Consider the following 26,773-nt stretch of genomic DNA (forward strand, 5'->3'; position numbering starts at 1 on the left):
ATCACGTGACCTACGATGCGCGTGCACATCTGAACCATCTCGCTTTCCGTATGAGGGCAGGGCTCGAGCACAGCCTTTACGCACACAAGAAAGATGACATGAACGCTCCTGCTTCGCTATTGTTGAGTGGAATTAATTTCAGTTTGCGTGCATTGAGTTTCACGTGAATACCCTCTAGACCAAGTCAGTGTCGTAGCTATTAATTATTAATTTAAGCTCATACATTTGGTTGTTTCGTGAGCTCATTTTTGTATTCACATTCGTTCCTGTTGCTTGGTAATGCTAATATTAGCTAGCGTTAGCTAACGTCAACTTGGTCATAATTTAAAAACAACAAACATCCTCTGCAACAAAGAGACTATTTGTAGGTGGACGCCGGGCATAATGGCTTTATCCGAGACAGAGAATGGATCCTCCGGCGGTGATGGAGCAGAGTCCATCGTTCAAACGTGTGTGTTGGGGGGCTTCAGTGAGAGCAGTGAGACCAGAGCTCTCCTTTCCAGCCTACTTCAGGTCCACGGCGACATTTTGACAGTCGAGACCGCTACACAGAAGTTCTTAGGTGAGATTATCACCCTCAAAGAAGAACACAAAATAATCCGTGCTTTAGATGAGTCTCATTTTAATTCATCACACTGCCTATTTCCTCCCACAGTGATAATGAACAGATATCAAGAGCAGCCTCATCTGCTGGACCCACACTTAGGTACAATGTCTCTTAATTTGAACTGTTTGAACTCTATATTCACTTGGAGAACGTGTATAAATGTGTGTATATATTTATGTATTATTGCTTCTGTTCAATGTTGTTATAGAATGGATGCTGAACATGATGCTGGAGTTTGTGAGGAGTGAAAGCTCTCCCCCTTCATTGATTAATTTGGCCTTCAAGTTTCTATACATCATTTGTAAGGTCAGTCAAAAACAGGTTCACGTTACCTGTGTTGTAAACTAGTAAATACTCTCCTGACTGCAAAAAAAAACGGATCTCATATTTCACTGACACAAAAGGTATCCAGCTAATTTAGTGATCCTAATTTGTAAGGCAGTCCCCTGTGTGTTTGTATTAATATACATTTTTTCCTGGTGCAGGTCAGAGGCTACAAAATCTTCATGCAGCTTCTCCCCCATGAGGTGGCAGATGTCCAGCCAGTTCTGGACCTGTTGTCCAAGCAGGATCCCAAAGACTCTGAGGTGAGATTGGCAAACATGATCATTTCGGCCTTCACATTTACACAGTTCTATGAATTTGCCTCAGAAAGGTTATTTTTATGCATTATGCATGTATAATTGTGTTTTTCCCTTCAGCAAATATTAAACAATAGTGCATTTTACCATCTTCTCATTCCAGACTTGGGAAACTCGCTACATGTTGTTGCTGTGGCTTTCCATGACCTGCCTCATACCTTTTGACCTTTATCGTCTGGATGGTCATTTGGAGTCAGACGATGGAAAGGCCAGAGAGTCCACCATGGACCGTATTCTCACTATTGCAAAGGCAAGTTGAACATTTAATGATAAACAAAGTGCAATAATGGGAGGAATATTTACTTTATTATATGAATTAAATTTTTTAAGCCTGGGTAATGTTTGTTGATTTGTTTGTAGTTACTCCAACATCTAAGAATGTGATGATCAGCAATAGTCATGTTACCAAACACTACAAGTAACACATGTGTTTTTTTTCCAGTCTTATCTACTTGTCAGTGATAGTCCTCGGGATGCTGCATCTGTACTTGTATCAAAGTAAGTAACAGTAACACCACACCACGCAAGTAATGCATCATATTTTCATATTGTGGTTGTATCCAAAAACATTGAAAATATGAAACATCGGAACAATAATATCATTCACAAATAAAAAACAAGTTTTAGTTTTTCAATACTTATAACTGCTCTTGCAGCACTCGCTCTCTCTCACTTGCAGACTTAATTTTACTCAAATGCCATTCATAATCAAACGTGAATATACTTTGGCAGCTGCAAAATCCCCCAAGGCTAACCCTGAGCATTGGCATTCCTGATGTATGAACATATTTATACTATAGTAATGAATGAGTGCCTCTTTTGATGAAGTCAGTGCCATCAAAAAATCAGTGGCATGCTACCCTCAAGATTTAATGCTACATATATGAAAATGAAATCAGTTGTTCCTCGTTCCCTCACTTTATTGTACTGCTTTGACCCTGTTTTCCACCGATTGCCTCCTGCTCTCGTGATTTTCCCTGAAGGATACAGGATTGAGGAAGTAAACAACTAATTCCAGATGTTGCTAAGCTAATGCTAGCGCGTTGATATTTAATGAAGAAGTGACGTTGGAGTTCCGGAAATCTTTAGCACGAAGCCACGACGGTCAATTAAACTGGTGACCGCTTCAGCAAACTGTTCCGCACAAGTTTAATTAAGCGAAATATCTCCAAAAGGTTCTATGAAAATATGGCAACTCGTAGTAACTATAAAATACAATCCAGATAGTTATTGTAATTGTAATACCCTATTCAGTCAGTAGAGGGCAACATTGCCCTTTTTAAATCTATTTACTGGTGTCTGAATCTGTTTATTCACATGAAACCAGCTTTTGTATCTTTATTGCACATGACTGTACAGGTTCATGACACGCCCTGATGTGATACAGAAGTGTCTGGGGGACTTTTTGGACTGGAGCCTGACCACTATATCCCAGACCAATGATGAGTCAATGAGAGACATTATGGTGTTGGATGGTGCGCTGCAGTCTCTGGTAAACATACATACTCACTGATCACCCTCAAACCTGTAGCGTTGCATGCACACCTGTTACCTGCGTATGTTTGAAGCCAGTGTACTCTTGCAGAGGATGGTTTACAAGAGCTAACATGTATGGTATGTCTCACACAATACCTAATGTGGTTTTAGCAGGTGTGTAATGCACCTGCTGCATGTGTGGGATCTGCAGTTACAAGTGACTCATATCATTTTAATCCACCACTGCTTTAAGATAAACAGTTCTTCATCAAATGAGAATGGTGATAAGAGTATTTCGTCCCAATGAAATCACATTACACCTGTTCTCTGCAAATCCTTAGCGAGATTTAATTTAATTTCAGCTAAGTATAATGCAGCCCTCAGGCAAGTAATGCCATTCATATCATTGGCACTTAAACCTGCGCAACATGTTTAGAAAGCTTTTCTTTGTACTTAATGTAACCTGGTTCCAGCCATGTGGTGCTTAGGGCGTTCAAAACTGCCTCTTTTAAGAGTAATTTTCAGTTTGCTCTCGCAATAAAGACGTGTGAAGCCTTCCCAAATGTTACTGTACTATCATGTATCTTAAACTAATTTGGTCCTCTTGTTTATCTCCCCCAGGCAACGCTTTTCAAACATGGAAAAAGAGATGATGTCCTACAGTATGGTGGGTTCCCTTTCCGGCCGTTATATTTATCTGCTCTAATCTCGAAAGTGGAGGTCAAAGCAAAAACTGAATTTCCAGAAGAGCGGTTATTGAATCATATGATTGACATTGTAGTCTTTGTTCAGTTGCTTTTGTTTAATAAGAACATAATTATTTGTGTTCACAAATTAAGTTAAATGGCCTATGATATTTTAATGCAGGAGAATTTTCCCTTTAAAAAGTATTTAAAAAATGCCTTCCTATACTTGAATATGATCTAGGATTTTCTTTGTTAAGCTACTACATGGCACTTTCTGTAGGGACTTTCCAGACGTAGCTGACATGTGAATCTTGTCAATAGCAGTTAGGATTATTTGTTCTTGGTTAACCTGTGATATGCAAATATTAACATGTATGTATGTATGTATGTATGTATGTATGTATGTATGTGTATATATATATATATATATACCAACAGATACTATTGATGTCTTTATTTGTTCCCAGCTCCTGCAATTCTGCAGTGTCTGGAGCAGAAGCATCTTTCAGAGAGCAGCCAGGCTATGCTGAGGAAGCTTGGTGTCAAACTAATCCAGAGACTTGGCCTCACCTTCTTGAAGCCCCGTTTGGCCATTTGGAGGTCAGACTTAAAGCCAGCTCATATCTAATGTTATAAAAACTCGGCCTCCAACGACAGTCAGCCGGCGCATTATCTGTACTACATATTGACACACATTCAGTGTGTGTTTGCCGAAAACGTTGTTCGATCTAAAGCCTGCATAGCATCACAGTACATAAACAATCAGAATCAGAAACCATTTATTTGCCAGGAATGTTTACACAAACGAGGAATTTTTCTAGGCGGAAGGTGCATACATTAGACATGAAATAATGTTGGTAATACCAAAACAAAAGTATTCCCATCACCAATCATGGCTCCCTGATCAGTTTGGAATTGATTCATCGCAGTTTACCTTCCAGCTATTTTTTCATAGTGAATAATGTCATATATGTCACAACACACTTTATATATCATTGATGAGGTGGCTAGATCAGGCAGTAGCACAGAGCTGAGTGCCTTAAAAGTTTAAATGCATTTTTTTTTTAGGTACCAGAGAGGCAACCGCTCACTAGCAGCAAACCTTTCCATGTCCCAATCTACTGCAGTCGCTACCGCTGCGACTCCTGAAGCAGAGACACAAGAAATGGAGGAGGACTATGACATTCCTGAGGAAGTGGAGACTGTTATTGGTCAGTTCCAGCCTCCACTGTGTTTAAATTGCTTGTAATTGCATTACCCCTGTTCAGAAAATGTAATGTGCGTTTTATTTTACAGAGCAACTGCTGTTAGGATTGAAAGACAAGGAAACAATTGTGCGCTGGTCTGCAGCAAAGGGGTAAAGATCTGTTCATATGTCACCTAGCAAGTTTATGTCAAAGACAACTCATCTGAAAGAGTTTGTGTTACAATAATCATCTGCTTTATTTAACCCTTCAGCATTGGAAGGGTGACTGGGAGGCTTCCCAAGGAGCTGGCAGACGAGGTGGTTGGATCAGTGCTGGACTGCTTCAGGTAGGTTCATGTGAGGGGCATATTGGCTCTCGACATCAGCTACGTTATGCTATTCATCATTTATTTTGGGATTTTGATTGTTTCCAAATACCTGTCGCATAATGGCCAATTTATCAAGCAGCCCCATATTCAACCAACGTATTTTATGTTTTCCTCCGTGTTGTGTGTGTGTATGTTCTTTTTTAAGCTTCCAGGAAACAGACAACGCTTGGCATGGCGGCTGCCTGGCACTGGCAGAACTTGGTAGGAGAGGCCTGCTGCTTCCTTCCAGGTTGACAGATGGTACGTGACTACAAATTCATATTGAGATAGTTATCATAAGATACACAGACTAGTGTAAGTCAATTCTGATGATTTATTTATTCAACATATTTGAATTTACAATACATTACCACATCATCCAAAAATATACAGATTCAAATATTAAAATCCCATATAAAAAAAAATGCTTTTTACCTTTTAGTGTGAGAACGAAACATAATAAGTCTTTGCATTTCACAATTATTTTCTTACAGTTGATCCTGTGGCAGTGCTACAGACATTTTACTTATTAATTATGTTCAATAAATTGATCTTTTCAAGGCTTGCAGTGTATGAAGGTTTGGGATATGCCATCCTTCATACCAAGTAATTACATCAGTCAGAGTTTAGCGGCAGCGAGGCCTCCTCCTCAGAGCCCGCCCTGATGCTTTTGCTCTCTTGTTTGGTTTGTGGCCCTTGTTTTCAGCCTGGCCACTGTTTGCTCTTTTCACACCGGTTTTCTTCGCCATAGTTGTGTGTTTGGTCTTCTTTGGAGAGCTAGAACTTATAGTGTCTGTGGAATTCTGTGAAGGCCTCTCTGCAGTGTTAAAGTCACGTGAAGAGGCAGCAGAACTTGCAATGGCTAGCTGACAGAGTGCCAGTGCTGCACTCTGCCTCTGGTCGCATGGTTCTTCATCCATCTCAGTGTCTGGCCTCGGCTGACGATCTTCTGAAGTGCTCAGAGCAGAGCTGTGAACAGAGCTGCTATAAGAAGGTCGCAGGCTGAGGTTCAGAGGCAACTCTTCCCTGTTTAAGTCCTCTGTGTCTGAGCACCTCAGTCTGTGGTCAGGTGGACTTTTTTCTTTGTCCTTGTTCCTTGTTGAGAGGTTTAGGGGGGTCAAATCTTCTTTGTTCTCACCATCTTGGTCTGTTTTTTTTCCAGTACATGGCTCAGAAACAGGCACAGAGGAATATCTGTTGCTCTCGGCCGGTCTGAAAGGTGAAAACAACCAGTTAAAGGACTGACCACCATTAATTCCCAATAATTGCAAAAACAACACACTGTAGCTCAACTAAACCAAGAATAAAGATTTGGGGAATTTTACTCACCCTCCATCCACATGCAGAGTTCTTAACTGCAGCAAGCTTTTTGCAGACTCTTCGAGGCTTATGTCGGTTCTGAAAGGTTCAATGGGTGTAGCTGTGTGTCCTAGTTGGGTGGTGGCCTGTGGGTCACTCTTGAGGGTGTAGTGTGGGGCTTCTGTGTCTCTCTGGATGATGTGTGCATGACTGGGTCTGTCAGGGGACCCCAATGCTGAACAGCCCTCTTTAGGACTGAGCCTGGTTTCCTTGTCGCCTCTTTGCCCGTGGTTGCTCTCCTCTTGTGTAGATGTGTTCATGTTGTCAAGACTGGACCGGGAATGCACGTATAAGTCATAATCCTTTGGCCCAAGGGCCGGGCCATACAAATCCATAGGAAGATATCTGGGTCCTGTGACTGGCATGGGGAGCTCATGGGGTCTGTACAGGGTAAAATGCAGAGGGGGGCTTGAGTGAAGAGGGTGGCAGTATCTGTATGGGTATGGGGGATAGAGGGAAGTGTGAGGTGGGGCAATGGGTTGTGGCATCACAGGCCTCTGGGGATCCATAAACTCTGGCCGGAAAGAGGAAGGGTTTGGCTCATTTGCGTGGTGGTTTCCTGGGAGGTAGTATGGTGGATACATGGGCCGGTCCGGCAGCAGATAAGGAGTGTATTCAGGAACCATGGGAGGAGGGAATGGTTTTAAGGAAATAGGTGACGAAATCGTGCCCCATGGGAAGCCTGGGTGGTTGAAAGTGGGAACAGGAGCTTGTGAATCCTCCGGCTGCTGCATAGATGACTTGAAGGCTTCTGTTCCGTCACTTTTGGGTGTGACAGGGGAGAAAGCAGATGGGCGCGGCAGAGACTTGTTCTCATTGCTGTTCTCTCCCTCTATTACTGTATTACATGTTGTCACACTCTGGCTGTCATTATTGACTGGACTGTCACACCCAACGTCTACTTCTTCTGTGTCATCTCTGCTCTCAGCTTTGTTCCCCTCAGTACCGTGTTTCTCTGGACTGTTGTTCTGAACTGCTGGCAGGGGGCTTGCACAGTCCTTCGATTTGTCAGCGAATTCCTTTACTACAGGCTTGACCTGTCGGGCTGTTTGCCCATGTTTCTGAGACATCAGGGAGATGGAGTTCTTACACAAGTTATATTTCATGTGGTTGAAGAGATGGGACTTTTCATTGCAGGTGAAAGGACACTGGAAACAATGGTACTTGTAAGGCTTGCCTGGCGGTCGAGGAATGTAGTGGGGCCTTTTTGGCTTGCGTTCCTGAGCGGTTTCCATCTTGATACCAATGGATGTTTTCTGAAAGACAAAAATACATCACATTGCAGTTTAGCAATTCATGGTGTGTTTTCTGTTATGAGGGAATGTGTCATTAAAGCGTACACAAGAAACTCATGAATCACTGTAGCTTTTGTACCACATTTTCACTGAGCTGAAGAGGCTAATGGAGTTGTTGGACTGGTTCAGGAGGAAAATCGCTCTCGTTGGAAAGTTTTTGTCTGCGTTCCTTAAGCTGCTTGCGCAGAAAAATCTCTAGCTGCACAAAACACTGCACCCTCAGGCTAATGTATTTGTGCAACTGTTACTGCTTACTAGACTAGAAACAGAGAAATAGTTGAGTAGGAAAACATGTCTACTGTATGCAAAAGTGTTCCCATATGTTTGCACAGGTGCACTCCTTTCTTTGTGTGGTTTTGGTTGATTAGCAGCAGCCTACAAACGCCTCCACATGACGGTCCACCTGTCTATCCGTTCTGATATCACTCGACTCATCTGTCCTATAAAGTCAGAGAGCTGCTCAGGCGCTAGTTAGACAGGTGTTGGGCAGACTACACACTTACTAACACAGTCTCTGCAGACCCGGAGGGCAGGCAGAGACTTGCTTTCTCTATCAACCTTACTAAACTCTGTGCTGTCGGCGTGGGAACCACAAGCCACCTGCTTCCCATGACTACACCTGCGGGATGCAGTCAGCTCCCAATCATCATATGATGAGCTCTAACAGCTCTGGAGATACAAAAATATGAGAAAGAATTCTTTAATAATTCCATAGCATGTAATGTACCAGTTAGCATTATTGGCAATTGTTAAAACCAGCCATTTTCTTAACACGGCGAATTAGGAGGCATCTGAAACATTTCAGTTTTGCCTTTGAAATGAAACATCACCTAAAGCTGTGAGTCAAGTGTTGCTGGGTGCCGCATGGAGGAACCTGCTTGTCATGCGCTGTCGCAAGAAGTTGTCACTCAAGTTTCGGTCCAGTTGTTGTAGCATGCAAAGCCACTCCTTTCTTAAAAACTGAAATTCATTTGAAAATCCCTTTATAACAATATATAACAAAATCTTATAACAGTTTCTCTCTGACTGTGAATATAATCCACTCAAAACTTTTAGTTTCAGTTTTTACCGATTAAAATATATATTTGGTTTTAGCTCAGGTGGTTCGTTTCTTCTAATTGTTAGATCAGTCTGTGATTAAGTATCTTTTAAAGATCTCGAATGATACAGTCTTTAGAGAGCGTTGGTTCTCTACAGATGGTTTAATTTTTTAGAAAGTCTTCTTCTGAGGCCGGGTACTTTAAGCTTTACCTGTGAATCAGTCATGACAGTGCAAGTAGAGGCTAATTATAATTAGGTGGATACGCAATTTATACCAACTCTTTATTATCCAAACTAGTTCATGGTACCTTTTCAAAAACAGTCTTTACCAATAACACAAAGGCTTTGACGGAGTGCTATAAAGTAAGTAAATGCAACTTAATGTCGCTTCGTGGGTGAGGGATGATAAAAATTCAGACCTTACCTGCTTTGGTTGTAGCAACAGAGTCCTCTCCTGAGTGGTCAGCCTGCAGAGAGCCGCTCCGTCGTCCTCAGCCAGCACTAGTCAGGATGTTCACTCCAATATGTGCAAAGAGATTAGAGTGTGTTTATTGAATGTGTGTGATGGTTCGTGTGTGTGCTGTATTTGGTAATGTTAGTTGTGTGGTGAGTTCCTCTCTCTTGAGATGTTGTCTAACTAGTGGGTGGGGCTTCAGCCCAAACAGCAGGGCCCTGAGGCAACATTGATGTACCTGATATTAGTCGAGCCTTAAGCGATGATTTACATGGCGGGGTGGGGTGGGGGCTCTCGCTCCTTCTCTCTTTTACCCGCTCCATCCCTGTCTTTTGAGGAAAGGACCTCACAGGCCTGCAATTCCTGGAAATAAATAATAATAATAATGTTGATTTCCACTAACGCGCCACGTTTTTAGTGTCCAATTGCAAGCTGGCAAGATTGGCATGACATATGCAAACATGCAGGTACAACTGGTGCTGATCTTGTTTATTGTGTTGAAGAAAACCAATAAAGTGCTACAGATGTATAACCTCATAGAACTTTTACTGAATCTGCTGACTTTATTGCTAACCACCTGACCTCCAAGTCATAACCGTGTTATTGCCGTTGTGCTTTCTTTTCCTGATATAATACACAATTATCATGTAAATGACTATGAACACTTATTTTACTGATGCTCTCACAGTGGGAAAGGAACAGGTGGGCAGGCACTACCTTGGATTCAATTAGGATCCCAATAGTCTTAATAATCAGCCATGTCACTGCGCTGCTCACACACAAGACATGTTCTTTTTGTGGATCATAATTAAAATCTGTAATTTTAAACGTTCATTTTGGTAGTTGCATGGTGTTGTTTATCATCTATTCTTTCAAATGAACAGTAAATGGCACTTTTTTTTTCTTCTGCAAAAGTGTTGCTTTTATAAGCACGTCATTACTACAATCTGGAATGCTTACCACAGTTATAGGCTTAGTGTATGGAACATTCAAATATTAAACAGTACATTGTCTACACACATGAATTCAGCTAGTTGGTTGTAGTCCAAGGACTTTGGTTTGATCATCCATGTCTGTTGTCTACTTGCAGTTGTGCCGCTGATTGTCAAATCCCTGACCTACGACGAAAAGAGGGGAGCATGCAGCGTTGGTTCCAATGTGCGTGACGCTGCCTGCTACGTGTGCTGGTCCTTCGCCAGGGCTTACGAACCCAAAGAGCTCGAACCTTTTGTCACTCAGATTGCCAGGTAACCTTCATAGGCATGTGATAATATTTCAAGAATTTGAAAAGCCATGGTCGGCTACAAAAAAAGACGCTTTCTGATATGCTCCCATTTTATGTTTGCATTTTAATTTAGTTTGTTGATAATACACACACATTTACTCCTTGTGAATGTATTGTACATGTTTACATCAGCATAACATCACCAGTATGCCATCATTTTCACCCTCAACAACATAATCCTTTTATCTTTCCTTACAGGTCAAATATCAATAGAACTGCACAAACATTAATGTATTTGTGATAAGACCACTATCCGTCAATTATATCATCCAACTAGTATGTACATAACACACATGATACATAAATATGTTCCTCTACTTAGAAAAAGGTGCAGCTAGAATCAAGAGATAAAAACAGGATAAACTGTTTTAATATTCAGCAAGTCATTCACTGCCTCAAACCAGTTTTTCACGTCAGTCTTGCATGTCCCCACATAACCACCTGATATGTGTGCTTCTTATATTGAAGTAGGCTGCAGTAGGTCTTAATTGCACAATGTCGTTTTAAGGTAATTCAAATAAAAAAATATTTGACATAGCTGGCTTTATGTGCCTGTTTAATTGTTTGCTTTTCGCCAGTAAGACCTAGGTGACTAGGTGATTAATTTTCATGACAACTTCTGTTTAGAAGGCAAAGAGCTGCATGCTCACGTGATGTTTGGCAGAGAGAGGCATCATTTGCATCATTTCAATTCGTAGCGTCAATAACTCGCAGCACACAAGCATTGGGTGACAGTTGGGACTTGTTTTAGTCCTGTTTGCTCACATGCTGTATGTAAAAAGTTTTACTTCATCCATATATTTATTTTACTAGATTGCCGTGAAGACTTTGGCGTAAAAGTGACCAGGTTGCTTATTCAGACATGTAACCGCATTTTAAATAATCATCAGATTATCGTCAGGGGTGCATGTCTGTAAGGGTCTTATGATTTATCTCCAGAGTGAATCAATAAACAGTTTTATTTGCAGTTTGCCCAACTGTAGGGACCAAAAAGAAATGGTCTTTTTTGGTCAGTACGCTAAAATGCAGGCCTTTTTCTCAAACCAGAAGTTGGAGCCAGTCTGAACATTAATGAGTAACCTCTTAAAACATGTATATCTATACAGCAACAAGGGTGCCATATCATCCAGTGACGTACATTCAGTCTTTGTAAATAGTAACGGTTTGCCTCCTCCTCAGTCTCCTTTCTCTCGGTGTGCATGTATGAACCTGTGGCCTCTGACTGTGCAGACCAGCTCTGCAGTGTCAGTTTGAACCCCTGTGACTACCATTACCATCAGCAGTCGTGACAACACCCTCCCTTTCCCTAGCCTACAGGATTGCCAGGTTTCGCCTGTTGCTGTAGGTTTCGGTCGCCGTTTGGCAGTAGTGCTCAGACAAGCTGGTTCCTGCTCTATTCCTCAGAACTTGATGACATTTACAGAAAACTTACAGTTGTAAATGTGTGACTTATAGGCACACACAGTTCTGTCTCTGTTCACTTATTAAGAGTAGCAGCCAAAGACATAATTCAAAATATCCTGTAGGGCATTATCCAGAGTGCAGTCAGGACTGTTTTTGTTTCCAAGCCCTCGGGGCTGGGCCAGTTAGTAAAGCCCCAGGCCTGAGTCTTGCTGTTAGGAGACAGGTAACATGGGAGGAGAGCAAACAAGGCAGTTGGTCTCAGGCTGTCACTCTGTGATGTAAAAGTAAGTTGGCCCCCCTTCATTAACTGACATTCACACACCCTCCTGAGACTTGTAGAGGCGGGGTAGAGAGGAGCCATATTGGGGTGAAAAACATAATCAGACACAGCCTCCGGTATTGCTGGAGACTCCTAGTTAATCATATTGTTGCTACACTGTTCCAGGAACCTGTGCACCTCAATCAACGTTGTATGGTGATTATGTAATCTAGATATAGACATCACTTTAATGATTCATTGGCTTGTAACTAATTATTGAGATGTTGAGAGACTCTTACAGGACAGGGGTATGAAAGGTTTGTAGCTCAGTTAAACATATCTATATAAGGTGTCTACGTTTAAAACTGCTAAAAAGGGTGATACCAAAGCAAGAAAAATGGACCAAGGAGTAAGGAGAACAAATAAATATTGAACCGGTTAACTGTCAAAAAACAATGCAAACAATGCAAGTGCATTTTCTGTAAATTGTTTCCCTTTTAAACTTGCATTTTTAAGCATCCTGTGACTGAAAACACTCAATACCCTCTTTTCGTTGCATTTGGTAGACAAATCTATTTGCACTACTTATCAGAAACGTTATACTCTCCAGTCCAATTCACACTTTGTGTTTTTTTCTTTGCAGTTCTTTGGTGATCACAGCCGTGTTCGACAGAAATGTCAACTGCCGCAGAGCTGGCTCTGTAAGTTCCCCGGTCAACTTCCTACAATAACTTAATTAAAGATTTTCAGCTCTATGACTGATTTTAATTTTTACATCTTATTTTGTCGCAGGCTGCTTTCCAAGAGAATGTCGGCAGACAGGTTTGTGGATACTTGTGTATTATGAGTTACTGTGATTTTATGTTTATTTGCTGCCAATCACTCAGGTCTTGCTCAAACTTGTCTTGTCAGTGAAAGCTTTTGAAGCAAAGCGATAACCTCCCAGTACAGCTACGGGGCACCAGCAGACATTTGATTAGCCAACAGTGCTTGAGCATAAATCTCTCTTTTATATCTTAGGTCATTACATATGTTTTGAACCAAATCATTATGTCCTTTCTCAGATTCATCTGCTCAGTGTTGAACAACGTGGGCCATTCCTACACAATGCACTGAAAACGTCTTAGCCTTTTGTTGCTTGCTTGTGTGTCAATAGGGGACATTTCCTCACGGTATTGACATCTTGACTGCAGCAGACTACTATGCTGTAGGGAATCTCAACAACTGCTATCTGAACATCAGGTAAGAATCTGTGTATGCTGCACATTGGCAGTCATATTGTTTTAGTCACACAGTAATCAAGTGACGCTGCACTTGGGTAAATGCTACAAGAGCCAAAACAATGAAGTGGGTGGCAACAGCTAGTGTCCTATCCTTCCTCATTGACAAAGGAGATGCCAAATAGAAACCAGTCCAACTTCATGGCTGAACTTGCGGCCAAAGGATTTTCTTCTCGTCTTCCTGTCCCATTGGCCAAAGCGAAAAATAGAAAAATACACTCAGGTCAAAGGAGAGTTGTGTGCAGACATTACATGATTTTTGCTTCAAAGTAAAAGTACCCGAAATGTGCTGCTTTTTAACGAATTCAACGAAATATAGCAAAGTTTAGTTTAACTAATGTGGCGCTAAAGCAAAGTTATCGAAATCTGGTGTTGAGATTACCAAAACGTGCAGCTTTGAACTCCTAAATCCTTCCCAGAACAAAGCCATTGCTAATGTTCCTATAGCTGGAAAATGTACTGCTCGTGAAGAATGTTTTTTTAGAGATGATGTTTAGAGAACTTGCCTCGCGTCGGGAAATTACCCACAGTAATTATCTCTCACTGGATATCATCATGATTTTGTGATTAGCTATCAAAACTCTTAGTTTCTAGTTTTAAGCACTCGCTCCCCGCTAATTAGTCTGCTCGGTCAGAGTGTTATCTGCTCTCCTCTCCCTCACCCCCGTCATTCCCCCCAAAATATCAAAATTTACACTAAACATGTTTGGTAACTGTCAAGCTTGAAATGACAACTAACGCGCAGAATCTACCTGTTATTTTGAGTGCGCACTGATATGGAAGGCTCAGGTAAATGTAAACAGGCGTACAGTCCGTTATGGCTCAATACAGTACACCCCGGGACTCACTCTCAACCAATCAGAATGCTTGATTGCATCTACCCGTATTATAATTATGAACTTCTGCCACCTTTTTGTATGTGCATATCTGGCATTTAAGATCTGAAGTGCAACATAATCAACATAGAAAAGCTCCCAAACCCTTTGAGTAAATTGTCATCTTTGGCAGAAGTAGAACAAACATTCAAGCAGAACAAATGAAGAAAGATGCTAGCCTCAGGGTATGACTACAGAACTGCAGATAACAAAGAAAACAGAATAAAGATGTGGAAAATTATGAGAAGTGGATTTTGAAATGTCTGATGCTGGTATTTGTTTTCTGTAGACATTAGCAGCTATGCAGCTAACGCTGTCTGTTTTGTTTTCAAAGTGTCTACATAGCCAGTTTCCCAGAGTACACCAAGGCCATGATAGATCATTTGATAGCCATGAAGATCAACCACTGGGATGGGTACGTACTTGTATTTATGTATTTTGGATGTGAGTTTGTGTGTGTTCTTATGCATGTCATGTCATATTCTGTTGTTTTTTTGTTTTCTTACTAACTTGTATAGTACACAGAGACTCTCTGGGTAATGTGCACTTTAGCTTAAATTAGTTGATGTATCTTCATATATGTCACCAAATATGGGGGTGTATCCCAATGCTGTATTCTTTATATGTGCTTTACAGAGTGATCCGAGAGCTCTCCACTAAAGCACTCCACAACCTAACGCCTCAAGCACCTGATTATATGGCAAACACAGGTAAACAATGTCACCTCACCTGTTCCACAGGCTATGGAGAAAGACAATCGCTCATGAGACATATGGAAATTGTCAGAAACCTATAATGATTGGTCATGAGTAGATTTGCTCTTTTTTCTCCCTTGTTTCGTCAGTTTTGCCACAGCTGTTGCCCATGGCAGTGGGTTTTGACCTCCACGGTCGCCATGGAGCCATCCTAGCGTGTGCAGAGATCACACACGCTCTGTACAAACTGGGCCTTCAGACCAACAGGTAGACTTCAATACCCAGTTAATGGAATAACTAATCTATGCACATTTGTAAAACGTCATAAGCATTTGACAAGAAGGTACATTTTACGAGGCGGCTATGAAACAAACGAGAACACTATATATTTGCTCATGATGCAGCTACTATAGGTTTAGTAGTAATAGTTGTGTTTCCTTCTCTGTTCTATGAATTGTTGCTTTGAACTGGGATGAATCTCACATGTTGTCTCCCTATATGTGTCTGACAGGACTGTGGTGGACATGATTTCTTCAGAATGTGTGGATGCATTAAAGAACATTCACCAGAAGGTATGTGTACCGAAACGAGCTGACTAAAAATGCTAATAATATTGAATAAACTGAGCCCTCTGTTGCTGATGATGTTCATTTGTTGGCTTACTTTCAGCTTAATGACAAAAAACAGTACAAGTAAGTGGAAAGGATATATTTTGTATTAGCAGTATCTTTGAGAAATCAAAAAGATATTTTGATTTTAATAACAATTCTGCTTTTGTTTCAGGGGTTTTGGTGGAGAGCTAATGAGGCCAGCAAGTAAGTCACACAGCAATTAGAACAACGGCTTCCACAAAGCAATGAATTGGTTTTCATGAGTTGTTGCACAAACATGAGGAAAGATGATAAGCAATGCTAAGTTCTCATAATACTGTAGACGTGATCAGTTTTATTTTTTCTACAGTGTGCTGTCTTATCGAGAAGCTGTCACTGTCCAAAATGCCTTTTAAGAACGACCCTGTAATCTGTAAGTTACCTCTTGCTTTTAAGCATGTTTTTAATTCCACGTCTCAGCTCAAAGTTTCTAAAGTTGTGACACTTTGTTTCAGCTGGCTGGCAATGGCTTATTGACGACACCATAAAGAGTAGTGTGAAGGATGGCAATATGGTGAGCTTTTCTTTTTACAATGCAAGTAACATTATAGATCCAAGAGAATACACATCTTCACTTTTTCTAGCCATTTAAATAATAGTTAAATGTTACACATTTACAAAGAAATGCACCTTAAGTTAAAAAGTGGCTTCTCTTAAGAAATGAAAATGAGCAGATACGTTTTATTTTGATTCTTTTCAAAACTGTGGAAGTCAAGACTGCCACTATGATAATGCTGCTTTTCATTCAGAAATACTATTTGTTATTTAATTTGCTTCATCCTCCTTTGTCTGCAGGTTGCCGTAGTATCAGCCTTGTCCACTCTGTGTGAGGAGTACTACCAGGCCGAGCCGGGCAAGGCGGACTCACAAATGCAGGGTGAGTTGGATATTATGTCTTTGTTCCACTAGTTATACTGTGGCTGAATTTGAAGGTAATCTCTGCATGGCATGTGTGTGTTTGTAGATGTCCTGGTATCGCAGTACATTGAAGGGCTGAGGAGTCACCAGATCGTCACTCGTTGTGGATCTGCACGTGCCCTCGGCTGTCTACCAGGATTTATGATCCAGAGCAAACTGAAGCAGGTCTGTTTACCTTTTCTAGCTATTTTACAACTAGCCGCTTCAGTATTTAGTTATTAAGTGTGTGTGTGTGTGTGTGTGTGTGTGTGTGTGTGTGTGTGTGTGTTAGATCCTTGAAGGCCTCAAGCAGATGTGCGCTGTCAGCCAGAAGGAGGGGACTTTTACAGAGCCGAGGAGAGATGCAGTCAGAGCAATTGCTCAGTGAGTTTCCATATACACTTTTATTTATTAAATATATTTTCTCATTTAATTTAGTTGTTGTGGTTCAGGCTCATGATGTGAAGGACCCTCAGTCTCTCCTCTGTTCTTTGTCTTGCCTTGTTGTTTCGGTAGTAATGCTAAAATAAACACCTGCCTGACTACCTGCACAACCTGAATGACGTATCCGACCATTTGTTTCTCTACTCCATTTCCCCTCAAAAGTCAAATTATTTCTCATTTAACTAGGTCATCAGCTTCTGTATCGCCTCTGGTGAACCTTTTGAGTATTTTTAAATATGTATTTCTTTTTAATCCTCCATCAGAGTGTGTGGGAAGGTGGTTGTTTGTCCCCACGGCTCCCCAGACTCGGCTCTATGCTCGGAGAATGTAGCAGAGGTATACGGTGTTCTGCTTCATAGTATGAATGACTACACGACAGAGAGCAGAGGGGACGTAGGCGCTTGGTAAGTTGACTTCCTCTTCATCGTACTTTCGTAAAAACACACGCAGATTACAAATACACACGTGCATTTAATGCGCCTCAGGGATTAGGAATGCTCCCCTGCCTGAGGCCTCTGGTGTTTTTCTGTCCCTCCACCTAGGGACACAAAGACATGACATTCATGCCTGTCTCACTAATAGCCCAAGGCCATGCTTGCCGCCTCGCCAGGAATGTCACCAGGCTTGTCACTTGGCCTTACTACATAGGATGGGCTTCTTCTCTCACACTGTCTAGTAATCTGTTTCTTTCCTTCAGTCTTTCTCGTGAATTGACCTAGTTTGCGTCCTTATCTCTTCTGTTTTTGTACACTTTTCTTCTTCTTTTCTCAGCCCACACCCACACAGGGAGAGATTTCTGTGCACCTGTTTCTGAGTGTGACATTTTAATTAATACGTCTTGATTAACATTTAGCATATACAAAGTGTGCCCTGTGTCCATGAAGCTAATTTGACTACAAAACTGCCAAATTTAGTGACATTCAAATATGATCTTCCAATGATGGCATCTTGCGTTTTATATGTGTAAATGTATCATTTGTTAAACGATTATGTTTAAGGAGCTGCTGCTAATGTAAGTAACATATTGACCCAGGTTGGTGTGTGTAAGGTAGATTCAAACCCATGTCATTGAAAGTATAACGTCTTCACTCTTTCTGTGCTGTGCCCACTAGGGTGAGAGAGGCAGCAATGACTAGTCTGATGGAGGTGACTTTGCTGGTGGCCAGCAGTGCTCCAGAGATCCTTCAGCCAGATCTGTGAGTAGCAAATGGAGAACACCACACTGGGTTAAAAGTCAGAATACCAGTTGTAATGTCAGTCAGTTTATGACTGTAGTCTTCACTTATTTTGATTTCTCAAGGTGTGGCCACAATACCTCCAACTTGGATTATGCAGTTTTTTAAGTTATAATAAAGGAACAGGTTAAAAAAAAATGAATGCAACATTTACTGTTACTTTATTTGATTATGGTTGAATTCACACGCAATGTTGCCTTTGGGCTTATTTATTGTGTAATATTGATTAAGTCATTTTTAATTTAAAGAACCCCAGCTACAAAGGTGCAGAAGCTGGTACAAGTTAGAACACAATCGCCGATTTGTTGATACCTTGGTGAAGTTTAATGAAGTGACACCCTCCATGGATTCTGATCAAGTAAAATAGATGATTGCACTTATTTACTTTATTTTCCACTATTTTGTATGCAGGGTGAAGTGTATGATGTGCTGCCTGGCCCAGCAGGCAGCTGAGAAAATTGACCGCTACAGAGCCCACGCTGGCAACATCTTCCTGCGCCTCCTCCACAGCACTGAGCCTGCAGTACCTCACATTCCCCAACAGGAGGAGCTGTTGAGCATCTTCCCTGTGTGAGTCACCCCCTCTCTCAACTTGCAGCATAACAAGTTGGCTGGACTGTTTTGTCAAATATGCATAAAATATGAAAGTTTGAACCATTGTATTTGCGAAGACTTAAACAAAATGATATTTGATGATCTTTTCCTCCACTTGCTATGTCTTTCAGTGAGACCACAACCAGTCTGAACTGGAATGCTCCATCACAAGCTTTCCAGTATATCACCCAGCTTCTTGGACTGCCCCAGTATCAGTACCACACCTTGCTGGGCCTCACTGTGTCTGTGGGAGGGATCACCGAGTCCACAGTAGGTCAACTGTGATGAGAGGAGTAGAAAATTGTCAAATCAGAGCTTTATGATGATTACTGTAGGGATTACTGTTTAGGGTGATTACTTTGAAAGATGGTCACCGAATTCTATCATATGATATGGCCTCTCCTTATTAAGACACTTGGTGTTCTAATGTCGTTTAATTTGTCAATAAATCTGTATTTTTTTTTTATAAAACTTCACTTTAACCTTTAGTAGATGTTTCTATAATTGTATTCACATTTCAAGGCCATAATGAAGAAGTTCACAGGAGGAAAAATATAGTGTATGGAGTTTAGTAGTATGACTATTTCACTACTGGTATAAAATATAGAACTCCTGGAAATGACATATAAGAGAGACATTTAATGGCATATGGTTGTACTTTTCTCATCAACAAGCTGTTACGTACCGCATTTCATTGTAGATATTCACATTTCATCACTTGGTAAGGTGGTAAATCCTGCTGCCTGTATAGAGTTGGCAAAGTCAGCCCTTGGCTGTTAAATTCAGGCCAACAGGGGGCGCCACGTGTCTTCGGAAGTCTACTCAGTCTTCTGCGCTGTAATCCCATACTCTAGAATGCATGACTTTCAATAATTTTTTTAAATCACAGATATCAGGCTGTGATACTTTGACTTATCTCTTCAACATGTCCCTGCTCGCAATACTGTGGCAACCACCTGAGCTTGAAGCATTGATCCAGAACAAATTGATCTGACGAGTCCCTCGTGGTACGGACAAGCGTGAATTTCCCATCATTTGAACCTTCGCTATCCACTGCTAAATAACAGCTTAAAAGCATGTCTGACACTTTCCACTCCTGACCCCTTACACAGAATCTCTCCGGAGGCTCAGCAGGGGCCCCAACAGGGGCTGATCAAGTTCTCCCTCCTGTTCCAGTATGACCTAACCCTGTTAAAACCAATCATTCAAAAGATTGTCCCGCTCACAAAGATTTGTGAGGGTTGGGTTATTTTTAACTTTTAGTGTTGGTGGATGTAAAAAAAAAAAGAAAGATAAGTTTAAAGCCTGTAGTAGCGGCAGGGAAGTTGAACTCATCTGCCAATGAAGGCTGTGAACATATCCCCTTGGAGACGATCTGGCTCTCGTCTTGATTTTACCTCCAATATCTTTGCCACAGATGCATTCTCAAGGATGGGAAAGACTGATATGTTTGTACTGGATAGCATGCCGGAAACTGAGCCAATGCTGCATCAATACATGAGCCAATATTACCATTCTCACACCACAGGCACATATTCACACAGGCCAGAGAGAGATGGAGCATCCACAAACCTTCCAAGAACTGCTTTGAAGGCCTGCCTCAATGTAGAGAGATCATAAGGCCATGCAGAAGACAAACAGCGGAAACAGTCAGTCAGTCGCAAGATGGAGAAACCTTATTCTTTACCAAGTGTTTATGTGTACTATATCTGGTAATAGGAATTATAAATGCTTGAAGTAACATTTAAGCACTGAAACACAAATATAATATAAAAATGATGGCTTTAAGTGTAGATTAGGATATCAGATACAACGTTTCCATGTTACTTTGTTTTTAGCACAATGCGTTGCTATGTTTTGTTGCTATGTTGCAAGTGTCAAGATTTGACACTTTTATTTCCTGCAGCCTGATGATATCATACTTTTTACTGTTTTTCTTTCCAAGGCCCCTCAGGTTCCCACTCACTAATAAACACACATCCATTTAGTTGTTACAGGAAGTGTTCTTTTTTTATCAGTAATTTATATTCAAACCAATATTTACTTTGTTTTTTACTATTATTTGCTGACAGAGTACAACATTTTTGAAAATGGCCCTGTTACCGTACCTTACCTGTTTTGTACTAAACTCTTTATCAACTTACAACAACAACAAAACGTATATTCTGCAGCTCTAGCTAACAACCACAATGAGTGGTAATTCCACTATTTTAATCATCAGGCGGCTCCATATTAACTGCCACTCTCTGTTTCCATTCAGGTGCATTTTTCTTCCCAGTCGCTGTTTGACTATCTGAGAGGGATTCAGGACGACAGTGCTGCTCTGACACCGTTTGGAGATACGTTGCTGAGCATCTTCAGAGACCATCTCCGCAATGACAGGTACACACACACCCATTTTGTATTTGTATTTAAACCTTTATTTAACCAGGAGAGTCCCATTGAGAATACAAATCTCTTTTTCAAGGGAAACCTGGGCAAGAAAGGCAGCAACATAAGAAACATATAGTTACAGACAGAAACACAGAACAAACAAGTAAAAAAAAACTAAAAGCTAAGAGACAGTGGTAACCACGTTAATTTAAGAAACATCGACATTTTTGGGAACCTGCCTCTATTTCTTTCATTTTAGATTTAAAAGCAGTCAGTGGTATCAGTTCTTTGAGTTTTAAATCATTCTGCAACATATTCTATGATGTGGGTGAATATATTAGTGATATGTTACCCTGTCTTTTAACTTTAATTAATTGTTCTTTACCTTCGGTTATGTGTTGCAATATTTTTAATTTTGCTTTTATTTTGTGTTTTGCTTGTATATGATGATGTAAATTATTACTTTTGATGGAACACATTTCTGTGTTTGAATTGTGATATATGCCTATTTTATCGTCAATGTTATCAATATATTTAGGGATTCATTCTTAACAAATACACTTAAAAAGCAACCAGAGAAATAGTTTAAAATAACCCTAAAATAATATACTCTCGTTGTGACTTTTCTGTTTCTTTCTATAGGGTGTCTATTCCTTTTCTTAAGATGCTCAATCAGATGCTTGCCAACAGCTGCTTTGAAATCTTCACTACAAAAGAGAAGTGAGTGTTGCAAAAGCTTTGTTTAAAAAAAGGAAATGCATATGAATGATTTGTTTGAGAGCTTGTGTTTTTTATTCTTGAAGTCATCAGTTCTGTCTGGACATTTTGACTCTTTGCAAAGAGTTCAGGAAGGCCAAAGATATTTCCAAGCTGCGCGCCTGTATATCTGTGTAAGTCTCCATCTTATTGACTTATTCAGTTATATACTGCACTGAGGCAGAAAACACACCCTCTGTGATGACTGTGCTGTTTGCTTCTTCCCAGCTTTTGTGGGCTGATCCAGTTCCCAGGTGATGTGAGGAAGAAGGTATTGTCCCAGCTGCTGATGCTACTCTGCCATTCCTTCCCTGTGGTAAGTTCACAGGACAGGAATCCACACATATCCTGACTAGATCTACAGAACCATTGACCAGCTGTCTTTCAGCATTAGAAAATGTATCCACTCTGGTTGACGGTAAAACATTCGCACTCTCACAATACCAGTGACATTTGTCTTCTTCCTGCTGAAATTACCAGTGACATAATTGTTTTGCATTGTGGTTTTAGCTCAAGGTGTCGTTGGTTGATCGGTTGGTCAACCTCTTTGTTCCAGAGATATTTTAACAGCTATTAGATGAATTCACTGAAATTCATGGTCCCAAGAGATTAATCCTAATAACTTTGGTGTTCCCCTGACCTTTTCATCCAACCACACCATGAGGTTGATATTTGTGGTTTTGAGTGAAATTAATCGACAACTAGCAGATGGATTGACATGAATTTTGGTTCGGACATTCATTTCCCCCGTTAGGATGAATAGTTATAACTTTAGTGATCCCTTGGTGTTTTGTTGAGCACCATCATCAGGTCAAGGTTTTAAGTATTTTGGTTTATGATCACATAACTGCAAGACTAATGACATTCCTATCAGCCTCAGTTTTACTTTGTGTTGAATGCTAATTAGCAAATGTTAGCACGCCAAAAACACCCCCCCCCCCCCCTCCTCGTGGTGCGTTTCCAAATGTATTAATGTTGGCACAGCTGTCAAAAGAAAAGATAACCGGATCAGTGTCTATTTTCCTCAGAGCAACTTCCAACGAAACAGGACGTACTGGATTTTGTTTCCCACGGTTAATTTAATTGTTCCCCTGTCCCCGGGATAGTTTCTACGAAGCCCTTACGTTGATACTCTTTGGTAACTGGGGATAGCGACCAGTATCTGTCAATAGCAAACTATTGCTATTCGCTTCCTGTTTTGGTTGCAGACACAATTGTTGAAGCACTTTCTTTCGTGCCATAAATCAAGCCTTCATCCTGGGGGATTTAAACAATATAGCTGCTTAACATCGGCGCGTGAGCATTATCATTGTGTACGTATTTGCATACTGAAGTTTGCAGTTGGTCAGTACAGCGTCACAAACCGGCCAGCGTGGCTGCAGACTCCTAGTCATTGATTTATGTAACAACAGCCACAACACAAACCTCATTAACTGTCCCTCTCTAACAACTCTAGATCAGAAAGACCACGGCCAGCCAGATGTACGAGATGCTTCTCACCTACGATGATGTCATAGATACAGAAGTGTTGGATGATGTCATGACCCTGCTCAGTGATGCTAATTGGTTAGTGGGCACGTTGGATGCAGTTACTAAATATCGTTTCAGTGTTAAATCCTTAAAGGCAAGTACGTATGTATATGTGACACTTTGTCTGTTCCAGGGAGAGTGACCTCGCCACAGTTCGCCCCCAGAGGAATCAGCTTTGTGATTGGCTGGGAGTCCCCAGGCCACAGGCAGTTACCAAGGTAACCAGGATCTCTGTCGGCAGATGCAAACAGCAAATATTTGTATTTTCATCACCATGTTCGATTGACTTAACCCCGACTCTCTTTCCTCAGCAGAGCCCTGCCCAGGTTTCCTGATCACCTGCGGCTGTCAACAGCAGCTGCCAGTCATGTATGAGGACAAAGGGCTGTAGTAATTAAGAATGAGCTGCTCTTCTAAAGCCGCCCTGTGTCATTAGTCTGTACGTCTGCCAAAAAACAACACGTTGAATGAATCACAATCGGACAGTTTACGTAACAATAGATGTGATCCAAACACCAGCTATCGTTACTACAAAGTGATTTAGCATGTGCACGTCAACATGTGTTTTGACGGATCTAAAACTCTGGTATCTGAAGTCCGTTGACTGTGATCAACTAATAAAATCCAGCCCACTGTCACTCACTTGTACTCACTTACGTTGTTAACAATGCTTTGGCCCTTGGCTCCTTCTTTTCAGGAGGTCTGAACATTATTATTAAAGCAAGTAAAAATAATCAGTGTGCTGGATTTCTTTCTCTCTCTGTTTTGTTATTACAAATTCCAAACCCAAAGCAGATCTCACATGTACCATTCAGGGCACAGTCCAGTGAGACTTTGGAGAAGGTTTCGATTGAGCTGTAAACTTGTAACCTGTACCTGGAACAACACCGAGAGGTGAAACTGAAACCATAGTTTGCTCGTACGCCAGGGAAATGTTTGCCATTTAGCCGTTTTGGCACAAACTGTGGATTGACACCGGGGCCCTGCTGCTGCTCCCCTTGGGGCCCACGCAGACCTACTTTTTCTGCATCGGTGGAGGTGCCAGGGATTGGAGGAGTACCAGGCCTGATAGTGGAGCCTCCCTGGTCGCCTGTTGGACAGAGCCTGTTGTTTCACCATTGGTCCAGGCGTTCTCATTACAGTCTAATAGTGGCCACATTGTCTCCGCCAGCTTCCCTGTCTTACACTGACAACGATACAAATGTTACATTCTTTCAGAATTAGGTGGTTTCTGGTTGTTTATCATACATTGCAGAAACTCCCCAGCCGAGTAATCACTATATTGCATTACATTTTTCTGTAATATAATTAATTTAACTAGGTTTGCCCATTCCCATGGAAATTGCTGTGCATTTTGACTCATAAAACTCAGTAGAAAAATGTTTTTTTCCCCCCATGTGTTTGACTGTCTTTATTTCAGCAGCTCTTGTAATTGTGTGTGTGTGTGTGTGTGTGTGTGTGTGTGCGCTGCCAAATCATTTGTAACATCTGGAGATTATCCCCTGGTTATTCTTAAAAGGTTCTCTATAAGACATTCAGAACATTAATGTAGCACCAAAAGACGATTTTCTCGGTAAAGATGTATCGTCACTATGCTTTGTTAACGTTGTTAAACTGTCTACACTAACTTGTGGATTTACTTTCTCATTTCCAAGCAACTGTTTTAAAATGGATCACGCCATTGGATTCGTTATCTCTGCAACATAAGACAACTGCTCATTTACTTCTGTGGTGATGAATACAATTCCATTACATCTGACCATGATCCGAATCAGAATTGTTTATTTGCCAAGTACATTGAACATTTGACTCTGTGATGCAAAACAAAGAACAAACATAGTCATAGAATAAAACCATACAAATATTATAAAAACGATAAACATGAACACTGGATAACGAACAGATAACAGTACTTATCAAGTAAATACAGTATTTTTTTTAAATTAAAGTGGCTAGGGGAATTTTAATAGAAGAAAAGATGTGCAAGGGTGTTTGAAAATGTACTGGGGGTGATGTTGTAATTGTACTAAAAGAATCTGGAAATTACTCTAACTTTGAGGTAATTTAAAGTTATAGCCACATGTTGTATGTTTTAGTTCTTACCCGTACTCTATACATATGTGTATATATATGTGCACACTTTTGCAAAACATAAGTTTGGTATAAAGATGTTTGTGGTCAAGACAAATGACTATCAATAGTCACATTGTTATCTTTGTTATGGCTATTTCGCCCTATAACTGCTGAGTTAGGCCTCTGACGAGTGGCTTTGCTTGCCTCTTCCTGCGCTCATTAACAAGGCCACATTCACTCTTACCCTCCATGGGTGTTGTTGAATTTGTCTGGCTAGTCCAATATTGCTGTAGCCCATAATTCGACTTTAATTAATTCCCAGCCAGATAGAAATTCCTGTAGTTTCTAATAAAAGAAATGGTGTGTTTCTCTCAAGGCGGATTGATGGTAAAGCGAGTAGTTTTGCTACAGTGCTCGGGGTAGAGAGGAATGCTAATAATTCTAAAAGGCTTACAGTTCGCAGGCAGTAGCCATGGCAATTCTTCACATACAATGGTGGCCTTTTAGAGGAGTGGGGAAGGGAGGGGACGGCTCCCTCATTGACTCAGTTTGGTGTGATATTAGGAAAGACCTCTTTTCACTTTCCGCTGTTCTGGTTATTATGAGATTAAGTGGTACCCATAGCAGTTTGCCCAAGTTAATGAGTGGAGAGGGCCATGTTTGGTGATCGGTCCACACAACACAGCCAGGTTGTCTAAGGCATTATTAATATTGGATTTGTGAGTCTATGTCTACACTGAATTCCTTCTGAAATGAAATAACACACACATTGGTGGCATTGCTGTTACTTATATTGTAAACTGTGAGTACATCATTTCTCTCAGATCATTGGAGCATCTCCCAAAAGTCCAGCAGATTACAGACCTTTCAGACCTCATGTTTCTTGTGATGGTTCAACCCTGTTTTGTTCGCCGGTGGACAACATGATTTTAACGTAACTGAAAAACTTGTTGCTGTTATTGCTCAGATAAAAACTATGTGTTTCTATTTCCCCTCATGGCCCATGGATTTACCGTTACAGCAGCATATATGATTAATCATTTCCCCTTTACAATGACTCAACTTGTGGTTGACACGTAGGCAAATTGCCCTCCAGATAACCTTCTCTTTATGCATTCATTTTCTGTTTCGGAATTACCTACTACTACGACTACTACTATCTATCTATATATATATGTATATATATACATGTATATATGTATATATGTATATATATATATATACATATATATATATACATATATATATATATATACATGTATATATATACATGTATATATATATATATTTATATATATATATATATATAT

At 40.7% G+C, this 26,773-nt stretch overlaps 2 protein-coding genes across 2 annotated transcripts; one reads left to right on the forward strand and one right to left on the reverse strand.

Moving 5' to 3' along the window:
• Window positions 1-384: 384 nt before the first annotated feature.
• On the forward strand, window positions 385-24,099 carry tbcd (tubulin folding cofactor D; the record flags this gene model as incomplete). The annotated part of the gene is made up of 39 exons (XM_079233228.1): window positions 385-562; window positions 656-706; window positions 816-913; window positions 1,093-1,194; window positions 1,352-1,498; window positions 1,691-1,746; window positions 2,608-2,740; window positions 3,346-3,391; window positions 3,878-4,010; window positions 4,479-4,621; window positions 4,707-4,767; window positions 4,869-4,943; window positions 5,131-5,225; window positions 10,204-10,360; window positions 12,705-12,762; window positions 12,854-12,883; window positions 13,218-13,303; window positions 14,551-14,631; window positions 14,853-14,926; window positions 15,061-15,178; window positions 15,423-15,483; window positions 15,581-15,603; window positions 15,695-15,726; window positions 15,872-15,934; window positions 16,017-16,075; window positions 16,357-16,438; window positions 16,526-16,644; window positions 16,751-16,842; window positions 17,166-17,306; window positions 18,015-18,098; window positions 18,549-18,707; window positions 18,863-19,001; window positions 20,992-21,113; window positions 21,747-21,824; window positions 21,908-21,994; window positions 22,089-22,176; window positions 23,317-23,426; window positions 23,524-23,608; window positions 23,702-24,099. The coding sequence occupies 39 exons, from the start codon at window positions 385-387 to the stop codon at window positions 23,723-23,725; spliced, it is 3,570 nt and encodes a 1,189-aa protein (XP_079089354.1). The 3' UTR covers window positions 23,726-24,099.
• On the reverse strand, window positions 5,297-9,212 carry znf750 (zinc finger protein 750). Its single transcript, XM_079233785.1, has 3 exons — window positions 9,084-9,212; window positions 6,294-7,579; window positions 5,297-6,176 (listed from the first exon to the last, which is right to left on the reverse strand). The coding sequence occupies exons 2-3, from the start codon at window positions 7,556-7,558 to the stop codon at window positions 5,591-5,593; spliced, it is 1,851 nt and encodes a 616-aa protein (XP_079089911.1). The 5' UTR covers window positions 7,559-7,579; window positions 9,084-9,212; the 3' UTR covers window positions 5,297-5,590.
• Window positions 24,100-26,773: the final 2,674 nt, after the last annotated feature.

The sequence above is a fragment of the Taurulus bubalis genome, assembly GCF_910589615.1.
Source record: "Taurulus bubalis genome assembly, chromosome: 17".
NCBI lineage: Eukaryota > Metazoa > Chordata > Actinopteri > Perciformes > Cottidae > Taurulus > Taurulus bubalis.

Excerpts from the sequence above, each read along its gene's own strand:
- znf750 (XM_079233785.1), bottom strand. The coding sequence starts at position 7,558 with ATGGAAACCGCTCAGGAACGCAAGCCAAAAAGGCCCCACTACATTCCT. Across the intron at positions 6,177-6,293 it reads ACTCTGCATGTGGATGGAGG|ACCGGCCGAGAGCAACAGAT; the intron begins GTGAGTAAAATT and ends TTCACCTTTCAG.